Genomic DNA, 11423 nt, shown 5'->3' with positions numbered 1-11423 from the left:
GTCAGATCGGTCGGTGGTTTGCCTGTAGGGTGTAGGCAAACATGCGGTTTTGAAAAACGTCGAAACACGGTCGAAACATGCTACATATACATGGCGTCATAACCCGATTTGCGACGAGTAAATCTGGCTTTATATGACATGTTGCATTTATAACCGATATATATTATTGAGTTAAAATATTCCTTATGTTATGCGGCGTAAAAATATTTATAAAGTACGCTACATGGTTAGTATCATCGTTTACAATAATATAGCTACAAATTGTTAAGGGTCCTTTTGGCAGTACTTCATTGACATTTGTTTGTGTTTTAATACATTTTAATATTATTGCCTTCAGAAAAGGTCCTTTTGGCAGTACTTCATTGACATTTGTTTGTGTTTTAAGATATTTTAATATTATTGCCTTCTGAAAAAAAAATTAAGTAGTAGACAACTCTCATTGTGGCAAAAGGACGATCTGTTTAGACTAAATTATACTTTTAATATTTTTTATTACGTCATCGTTTTTTTTAGGACTTAGAGTTGTCACAAATTACGCCTTTGTTTGGAAAACTTACTTCTATCTGAAAATCATGGATAAAAAAGATATCATCTCTGAAGCTTTACCACGGAGAGGATTGACAAACGAAGAATATCGAAAGGCCGCAATTGCAATGGTGAACTATATTATTCAACATAACGATGAGATCAGACGTATGCCCCCTAGGCCCGACGTTTCGCCTGGTTAGTATAGCCACAGTTGTAGAAATTAAATACTTATTTTTTCGCATGGCTATTGTCAAATTGATACTATTTTGGTATAAAGATGTTAACAAGAAGAAAATGTTAAATTTGCAAAACGAATCAATATAATGTTTAATTTTTTTATAAACAAATATTGCATTACTACTTGAATGATCCTCTTATTCAAGTAAACTGCGCACAACCTTCTTGTAGGTATATTTTGTAGAAAATGACTAGCCTTTAGTAAAACAAAACTGAACTGAGTTTACTGTGGTGACGACTGGTAACGTAAACGCCATTAATTTTAAGGCGTAAAAAGGTATTAGTGCAATCGGCCTAAAGCAAACTTAAGTTGCAGATGAAAATGTTAGTGAGTAACCTATATTCAGGAGTTTTTAACAAAGACTCTGAAGCCACCCCTATTAAACGGAAATACTGCGAAGAATCTTACATTTAGGAGAACAAACATAGGGTGGGTAAAAATAAAAAAACACGTAATGCTATACTAATAGACCTATAGTTGGAATTACTAAGAATTCAGGGTATCAATGGTCTTATCACTGGATTGGTTGCGAACACCAATACATTGAAGCAAGCTTTCCATATAGAAATTCACAATATGCTGTTTTTCAAATTTAGGTTTGCTGCGCTGTCTAGTTTCCCGAGAAGCACCAGAAGAGAGTGAAAATTGGCAAAATGTTTACAAAGACCTAGATGAAGTCATAACAAAAAAGGTTCTTAACTTGCATTCACCCAACATGTTTGGCTTGTACCCTACAGCCAACAGCTACCCAGCGATGTTGGGAGACATGTTATCAACTGCGGTCGCCTGTGTGGGATTCAGCTGGGTAAGACTAATGTTTAACGATATTCTAAATTTGAAAACAGATTTTTTTGTGTGTGTACTTACCATCTATATATAGTCTCCTGTCGCTGCATTACTTTATAACCGTAAAGTTATATCTATAAACTCATTGTTAAATATGCATTGAGTACTGTATGTATTGTAAAAATTACAGCGGGTAAACAGTGAAGTTGTTGCATTTTCGGCGCCTTTGTATATTTCTTAAACACAACAAATAGGATAAATATATTTTCTTCTTTGAGGCTACTATATTCTTTGAAATGGTAGATTCGAATAAAATCAAATAGAAACGCTTGTATTGCAAAGGCTTCCTCTCCAGCTTGCACTGAATTGGAAATGGTGATGATGGATTGGCTCGCAAAAGCTCTTCATCTTCCAAATTTCTATTTGCACGAAAGTGGAAATGGTGGCGGAGTTATTCAAGGTTGGTAGTACGAATGAAAGCATTATTATAAATGCCGAGATAAATAGTTTTGGATCACCCGACTTGTTAACGAGGCATAAACTGAAAAGAATAATCGTAAAAAATCAAACAAGAAAATGCCACAACTGTTTAAAAAAAATCTATTTGCATCACCTTATGGTCAGAATTGAACAACTATAGGCACTTACAGTTGCTTAATTCAATGAATAACAGTAAAATCCAGATATATTCAAAAAATAATCTATTTTATAAATGGTTTCTGTTATAATCAAATTCTATTTCTAATCTAATTTTGGTTTTGCCAAAATGCTACTCTTTCCAACAGCATTTTTTAGTCTCTTAGTCAAAACAGTTTGAATTAGTTTTTAATCTGAATACGCCTAGGTAAAAGTAACTAACACAAACACAAGAATATTTTTCATAAAATACCAGAAAGGCCTTTTTAGGACTTCATTATTAAAAAAACAGATAAAATGTATTCGCGTCGTTCGTGGAATAGATTCTAGATTGATAATGAGTCGCACGTGCAGGCGCTTTGCGGTTCCTTGCCTCCAAATCTTGAATGAATTTCCCTGGATTGTGCGACTTATCGCCTCAGATTGTGAACAGTTCACGAACCACTTATTATTTTGGGTCAAATTGTTCCAACATAGACAACTATCCCCACCAATGTAAGAACGTTGACTTGCCAGTTGTAGAGCAAATTGTAGATGATTGCTGTCTGGTTTGCCAGAACGACTTGCGCTTTTCTATCCGCAGGGGCAGTGTGCGTTTTGGTGAAGGTGCTACTAGAGCATGACCGTAATCACCCCAAATGTTGTTGTCTTGTCAGTTGTGCTCTTAGCATAACAATTTAAACCCACTTCTGCTTGCTATTAATTACGAATATTTTTGTTTAGAACCTACCATTTCGAACAAAAACAAACGGCTGTACATGACTCTATCGAAAAGATCACCACTTAATATAAATAAAATACGCGCAAAACCAACTTAAAACTGATAGCAACTTGTTTATAGATTTGATAAGAGTCTGATTGCAGGATCGGCCAGGTTGTGTGAAAAAATATAATAACATTTTTTTGATAAAAGCCTGATTACTGGATACGGGTGATTTCTCGAGTTATGGTACTTTTGCTTTTTAGCCCAATTTAAAATTTTCGACGTTTATGATTTTTTGAACTAATATTGATTACCTATCCCTGAATAACGGCCGCGGCATAACAGGCGTTCCTGTGCTTTTACTTTATGGCTTTCCATTTGTTCGGTGTACTCTATCCTAGTGTTTTCTAACTTTTTTGCGCTCATACCCTTTGAGCTTTCATGAAATTTTCTCGTACCCCTGTCTACAATGTCCGACGGAATTAAATAAAATTGTAATAATAGGAATTAAACTTAATGTATTTATAACTTACGTGTTGAATCCATGCATTAAAAACAGTCTTGTAACACAGCCATAGTACAGCACTAACTGTGTTAAAGATAGCCTACTGACATAGTTCATTTCTGATGCACCCTGATTATTATCTAACGTTAAAGTTTGACCCCAATTGGTGACTTGGTGAGGTTGGCTGACGGAGAATACTTATCCAGAAGCCGGGAATGTATTCTTTGGACTCCTTTGTGATGTTAACTAAATTTCTTCCTGAAGACTGCAAGTAATAATAAAGTACACTACTTGATTGGACTGCAATATCTGCAAGCTCAGGTTTACATTTCATCAAACTATAAAACGTTCCACCCTACACAGCCAAAATGCCAAAATGATTTTCGATAATACCATATTCAAAAAGGTTAAACATATAGTTTATTGAATTGTCAAAATTTTGGCATCCTCCAGCAAAAATACCAAACGACATTTCCACTACATCATGTTTTTTTCTTTGGAAATCCTTTTTACAATCTAATTTCATCAGGTATTTTTTAACGGAAAATCGTCATCGGAAAATAGCATGTATGGAAATGTTAAAAATTGATTGCTTTAATATGGATTACTCTTAATTCTTCGTCCTATTTCAGAATTGAGAAGAATGTTGAATGTCCTTCTAAATGAAATACTATCACAACGGCTTTCAGGAAGATCCAGTCAATTGCCCAGTACCATCTAAATTTACGGCTTTAGTTTTTAGTTGGTTTGTTTTATGCGAAATATTTGTATATAAAACTATGTCACTACTACCATGCCTTATAGCCAATTCAAGCCTTAGTTTGGGAGTTATTGGTTTTTGAAAGTTTGGTTCATTTTGGCTATTGAAAGGAATAGCAATTCCTAAACATAATTAGTTTTATCTGAGTTCATTCGGATTATTTACCAAATTTGTTCTAAATTATATTGTGCAAATGTGCACTTATTTTTAAATCCTGTTATGACTTAACTTTGTGACGTCATCTTAAAAATGTTATCGATTTCCGTATGTGCTGACGCAGTTGGCTTTCTGTCGTCCAGGTTTCTCATTCTCGAATGAGCATCCCTATAAACGACGGGCTGATGATGCCAGTGGGAATCGTCCTAAGTGTCACTGAATTGAATAAGTTATAGCAATAACAACAATAAACGCAATCTGCCAACTTATGTCATTCAACTCTATTAAATCATAGGATCAGCGAGCGAGGCCACCCTCACGTCTTTGCTTGCTGCTAGGAGCAGAGCAGTTCGAAAGCAACTTGCAATCAACTCTGAACTAACGCCTTGTAATGTCGTCAACCGCCTGATTGTCTATACCTCGTCGTGTAGTCACTCATCTGTACAGAAAGCAAGTAGGACAAACGTGTTGTAAACATCATATAGTCATATTTTTATCAACGGAGTGTTAAATAACCTAACTTCCCGTTAACTATTAAAAAGCTAAATAACAAAATAACATAGCATTCCGGTAATAGGTAAAAATGCTGTATCGAAACAGGGATATGCCTTGCTCATTTAAATTACTATGTCTTACCACTAGCCTCAATAATAAAAACGTTATTTAATGAAACTTTTGTGTCAACAAGTCCAAAAAATTGCAGGTTGCGTTTCTCTTGTAAAACTGCGAACACTGCCGACCGACGAATCAGGAGCTGTTCGGGGAAACACACTTTTAGAGGCTATAAAGGAGGATAAGGAACGCGGAAAAATCCCAATGTTTGTAAGTTTTGTCATTATATAACAAACTATAGGAAGCAATCAGTGCTGAATTAACCATTAGGCTACTAAGGCTATATAGCACAAAATACGTGCTTATGTTCTGCATAAAAATATTGCTCAAAAGCCTTAAAACTATAGTGACCAGTTATTTGCGATATGCTTTATGTTACAAGTTGACCTTAACCTGGCAAAATTTAACCTTACTAGGTTAAAAGCGTCACAGCTAGAAAGGACGGAAGAGCCTAAGGACAAAATTAAGTTAAACATAAACACTGCCTAGAAATTTGTTGCCGTCAAATTTAGGTGTAATCTGATGATATTTTTTTGCTATCATTTAGGGCAGGGGTCAGCAAACTTTTTCTAGTCGCGCGCCAAGACCAAACTTAAAAAGGTCTCTGCGAGCCGCACAAAATGATGACTAAGAATTGTGTTATTAAAATGTTAGGACAACTGTGAATCAGGCAGGCTCGGATATTTATTGGACTTAAAAACGTGTTTAATTACATTTACAGAGGCATTAAAGTGTTAATGCAAAGCGAATGAGAAGTGTAATAAAATTACCTTGAGGGAACGCGATAACATTTCAAGTTAATCTAGCTCAGTGTTTGTTAACTGTTTGAACTCAAGGCACTTGGCAGTCTTCCACGGCGCATCGGTAAAGAATCGCCGATCTAGTTGAAAAGGCGGCATCAAGCGTAAACAAACCCGGCGTATAATGAATATTCGCGCATAGCGCGAAATATTTTCGCAATTGTTAAAATAGCCAAAAAGTATATGTGAAATGGACTCGTGTCTAATTTGTCAAAGAGGCGGCGGGCCGGATTACATCGGCAGGCCGTAGGTTGCCGAACCCTGGTTTAGGGTCTTATCATACTCTGCAATTGCAAGGGTATTTTTCTTTTCCTTACCTGTTATGACCCTGGATAATATACTAAATGATGGAAATATATAGCGTAAAATATTTGAGTTCCGTTTTATGTCAAAACCTCAAATTTAATATAATCGCTAATATGGCAAGTAAGAAGATAATGTTTTTCGCGTATAGTTTTGTGCAACGCTAGGAACAACATCATGCTGCGCCTACGACAACTTAAGTGAGATCGGACCTGTATGTAAGTATTCTTCGAACAAAACACTGTATTCGCTAATATAAATAAAACAAGAACGTATAGCAAAGTTACATCCCCCAGTGTGATAAAACCAACGCACTGTTAATTAGACGGTAAACCTAGCAAAAAATGAACATAAAAACACTATAAGACGTTGGAAATTTATGTTTTTGTTAGTTTTATATAAAATTATTTATAGCAAATGCTTTATGTGGTTTATAATATTAGTGAGAAAACAAATAGAAAAATGAAAATACATCTAATACTTCGAACAGGTAAGGATGAAAACATATGGCTTCACGTGGATGCTGCGTATGCTGGTGTCGGTTTGCTCTGCCCAGAGCTGCATTACATTGCTAAGGGAATCGAGGTAACTGATTATAACAGATTTTAACTTGGTTTAAATCAGTTCTTTTTAACCTCTGCTGGCCCCATGGGCGCTTGCCCCTATCTGGAATTTCAAAGTGCGTTTATTATTATTATTGTTTATAAGTGTAATATGTATTACCTATGAAGGTTAAAATTTTTATACAATAAATTATGTGTATATATTCATGTTCCCCCCCACCCCCTTCCCCCTGGAACATTTGCAGACCTAGCATAACGACCTAATCCCTAAATCCCTAATCACATAACTTTAACGCGTTTTTTTAATCAATAACTTGGCGCAATTAAAAAAGGTTAGTCACGAGAATGTTTTTTAGATCTTCTTTTTTGCAGTATACCGACTCTTTCAGTTTTGATCCGCATAAACTGATGATGGTAAACTTCGACTGTTCGGCATTTTGGTGGGTATAACACAGGTTTTTGGGTATAGTTGATTTAGGTAAATCAAATTTTGTGTTGTGACCAAAGACCAAGTTGTGTAATTCCAAAACTGTAAAATAGGATGTTCTAAGAATAGGTTGACTCTGTGACAAAATAGGTGTTTTTAAAAGCTCCAGCTTTATTTCTAAGGAACGCACTTAGTACTTAAAAAAATGGCCCTAATTGTTTGACGCTTTTTGAACTCATTTGGCTCGCAAAGATGTCGTTTGAAAATCTTACAAATAAATAATTACTTTAAAATAATCATAAACTGGACATAAGAATAGATAAATATACCACGATCAGTAAGGTGCGCTTAAAAGCAAAGATTAAGGTAAAGCAATGGTATTATGCTACACAATACCTTAAGGCATTTGCTTGATGACGGAACTACGACTGCAAAATCGTATAAGTAATTAATATTTTACATTCTTAGGGTAAAGAACGGCGTTGAACTTTCAAATTCTTTCAACCACAACCCTTATTATCTCCGACATGACAATCAAGACAAGGCAATCGACTACATGGTGAGTAAAAATGTTGAAGAAAAAGAATTTAAATATAAAACAATAGTAAAGTTAAAAAAACTAAACCACTTTTGATAAACGAATGACGTACTAGTTTACGTTTCCACCTCTTTTTCGTTGCCCTACTTAGGCGAGGATATAACACCTGTTTGCGCAAAATATGATGTTTATCAAATAAGTTCTTATTCTGATCAATGTTCGGATGCTTATTTCAAAAGCAATCTCAGTGTTTTTATCACGTCCATTTTTTAAGAAAATACATTTTATTATTTCATTGATGACGAGTATTTCGTGGGTGGCAATTCAATCCCCGAAAACCCGTTTTGAGACATTATAAAACTCTATATAGCTAACTTTTTTTCCACGTATACCAGTGGTTCCCAAATCTGAGTTTAATGAGCATCTCACGACCCAAGCCAAAAACATCAAAAAATGTACTTTTTTGATATGCATGAAATAGAAAAAAGACACAGACAACCAGATTTTATTGTGATTGGTGAAACTGAATTTTTTTCCTTTATAATATCAGTGTGGCTTGTTTGGTGATTAAAAGCATACACCAGTCTTAGCAGCTACTGTAGCTTGTTGCCATCAAAACGTTCATAAAACCACTTATGATGCAATAATCCAGGTTACAGATTTTAAGCCACTTGACAAGCTTATGATGCAATAATTCAGTTGTTATTGAAATGAAATATTTGAAAAATTAAATGAAAAAAGTTCGTTTGCGCAGGATTGAATCTCCATAGAGCGACCCACTTTTTGACCCCACGACCCATGTTTAGATCGCGACGCATACTTTGAGAACCACTGATGTATACAATTGAGAGAAAAACGAAAAAAATATTTAAATAAAATATACAAACATAACCTTTAACAGTTCCAGCCCAGTTGACAGCCACTTCCTTAAAATTGACAAAGGGGAGGAAAAAACGTACCAAAAATGTGTGCCACGCATTACAAGTCATATCAGCGTTTAAAATAATTTAGGCAGACAGATAGAAAACGTATTTGAGACGTGGATTTGATAAATCAAAACTTCCGTAGATACAAATTACATAACCGCAATGTAAACTGCTCCGCTTCAAAGTAACACAGTTATAGTCCTTCGTTTGTCTGTCTTACCAAACTTGGCTTCTGCCCATCCTTTTTTAAAAGAATTTTGCTACCTTGGAGGCCATTTTGTTTAAGTTGCAATTTTTACCAATTTCAAGCGACATATATTAAGAAACGGTAAATGTCCTATTGTATGTAACACCTAATTTCTGACTCAGAATTGGCATGTTCCCATGGGAAGACGTTTTAGATCAATCAAGCTGTGGTTTGTTATGCGCATGGTTGGTTTGACAGGCTTGCGCACTCATGTGCGACGGTCAATTGCCGAGGCAAAATATTTCGAAGGACTTGTCGCCAAAGATCACAGGTTTGAAGTTCTATTCCCAGTGACAATGGGATTGGTCTGCTTTCGTCTGTTTAACAAGGAATTAAACAAAGAGGTTTGTTTTATTAAAACATATTTATTCGTGTACCTTCAACCTCTAGCTCATTTTGTTAATAACAATGTTTTAATTGCTTTTTGTTAGTAAAAATACACTCCAACTAGTCGCTTTCTACAAAGGAAGCTTTCGGAAGACATAATCCAGTGGTCGGCGAACTGTGGGCCGCGGCCCAAATGTGGACAGCAGAGCCGTTTTTAGTGGGCCGCGAGTTACTTCTGAATAGCGCAGTGTTACATACAGTTGTGGGCCGCGCGATAGTCGTACATTCATTGCGCTTTATTTTAAAAGTTGACGTGGCATAGAAGTTTTAAATTGGCTCAGCTTGGAAAGGCCAGCCAAATGTGGACCTGGGAGCCTAGCTATCCAACTATATTTTTTGCCAACCTAAAGTGTGTGTCGTTGTAAATTTTTTCTCGTTAGCGCGTATATTCTTCGTTTTATATTATGTTTTACATTATGATATGTCAGTGTTTTAGGCACCAATGTACCGTGTTATATTTTACCTTAAAATCAAATATCCTGAATACGCCACTTTTTTGTAGTGGGCCTTCAATAGCTCTGAAAAGTCTAAAAAAGAGTACTTTGGGTCGCGACAAAAAAGTTTTCCGACCACTGATATAATCCAATCAGTCGTTACAGTGTTCTTTCATGAAAATCCCTAAGTGATCGACTGACCCGATTAACAATTTTTGAAGGTCTAGATCACTCTAGAATCTAGATCACAGTAGTTGTGCCGAATTCTGAGTATGATTGTTTCAGTAATCTCAACCTAGAATTTTGTTCTATTGAAGTTCATTTCTTTGTTTTTATAAGTTATTAGAACAAAACGAACCAAAAACGTATTGTCCAATTAAATAGAGTTTTTTTTTTAAACAGGAAACACTAAACGTTTATACAAAACAACAATAGTGTTCAATTTATTCACCAATAGTTTGGAAAACTTGAATAGAAATGTTAGCGGCGGAAAACACTGCGGTGATTTAATTATGTAACACAAAATCGAGTTAATTGCTAGATTGGTGAGCGGCCGTGGTGCTGTTTTTATTAATGCTTTAGCAGTAAATAATAATTATTTCTGTCAAAGCGGGCTATACCCTGATTACAACAAAGTCTACAAACACAATTCGTTGCATCTTGCAAAACTATCAACCAAAACAAACACGAAAAATAAAAGAGAATGTTTCTTTGGCCCAGTGGTTCTCAAACTTTTTTCGAAAAATTGCGCAACGGTCCCTCAGCAATTTTTTAAATTGCTCACGATCCCTTAAAAATATACACAAAATAATAATTTGTTTTTAATGGTATCAATGGGACGGTTGCGCTTGCTTCTTTGTTATCAGCTCGGCTATGTTAACCTCTAACGAATCACTTTTTTTGTGTGAAGCAATCACGAACAGTTTTAAAACCGTGACCGTACAGCTCAGCGCAGCAAGCTGTAAAAACGTAACTCTCACTAGAACAATGCAATACTATGACGTCACAATGGACAATTCAACTCAAAGTGTACAATAATTTTGATTTTTTTTAGGTGCTTCGCGGTCCCAGAAAATTGTCTCGCGGACCCCAAAAGGACCGCGGACCCCAGTTTGAGAACCACTGCTTTGGCCCATTGAAAAATTATTTACGTATAGTAGGATTTACTGCATTAGATATATTTGGTAGGATAATTAAATATTTCTGTATATAGGGGATGAATGATTTGAACAAACGTCTCTTCAAAGAAGTCATGGCAAAGAAAAGTGTCTACGTAACACAATCATTTGTAAACGGAGTATACTTTCTTCGAGTTGCGACAGGGAATATAAACACAACCAGAGAATCGCTGATTGGCTGCTGGAAAGTGATTCAAGGCAGCGCAGAACGTGTTCACATTTCGAAACAACAATGACGTCAAACTCGAATTTCCAATGGAACAACATTAATGTTTTGGTTTTCAATTTAAATGTGTTTTGTATTGTATATATAATTATTTGATTGGCGTAGCTTTATATATTCAAACTACATATTACACACAAATATTAAACAGCATAACACGTGGTTCAAAGGATTGCCTATAATCCTCTAATGATAAAATCAGATAAAAGGCCTAAAGTTTGCCAATTTTTATCCATTGTAAATTTTTAGTGATCAAACAAACCACAATTGATAACCCGGCGATAAAGAAAGAAAATGAGCGAACGACAACAAAAATGCTTACGCCATTCTGGTATGATTACATCCAAGCTTTTGTCTAGTTTGTTTGCAATATGTCTTGAAGTACATTATAATATTTCTTTTAATTAAGTTTCTTAAGTATCGGTTAACTCTTTTCAACTTGGCCTCCATAGATATAAAATCAAGGACCCGAA

At 35.4% G+C, this 11423-nt stretch overlaps 1 protein-coding gene across 1 annotated transcript; it reads left to right on the top strand.

Moving 5' to 3' along the window:
• Positions 1 to 572: 572 nt before the first annotated feature.
• On the top strand, positions 573 to 10963 carry LOC146136640 (aromatic-L-amino-acid decarboxylase-like). Its single transcript, XM_083396228.1, has 11 exons — positions 573 to 723; positions 1363 to 1571; positions 1895 to 2012; positions 4608 to 4766; positions 5016 to 5134; positions 6179 to 6245; positions 6518 to 6612; positions 6963 to 7030; positions 7486 to 7576; positions 8851 to 9072; positions 10763 to 10963. Exons 1-11 carry the CDS (start codon positions 573 to 575, stop codon positions 10961 to 10963), a joined length of 1500 nt encoding a protein of 499 aa, XP_083252354.1.
• Positions 10964 to 11423: the final 460 nt, after the last annotated feature.

Source organism: Ascidiella aspersa, chromosome 8, assembly GCF_963924565.1.
Source record: "Ascidiella aspersa chromosome 8, kaAscAspe10.2, whole genome shotgun sequence".
In the NCBI taxonomy this organism is placed as follows: domain Eukaryota; kingdom Metazoa; phylum Chordata; class Ascidiacea; order Phlebobranchia; family Ascidiidae; genus Ascidiella; species Ascidiella aspersa.
Note: the sequence above shows the minus strand (reverse complement) of the source record. Positions and strands in the feature narration are given on the sequence as shown.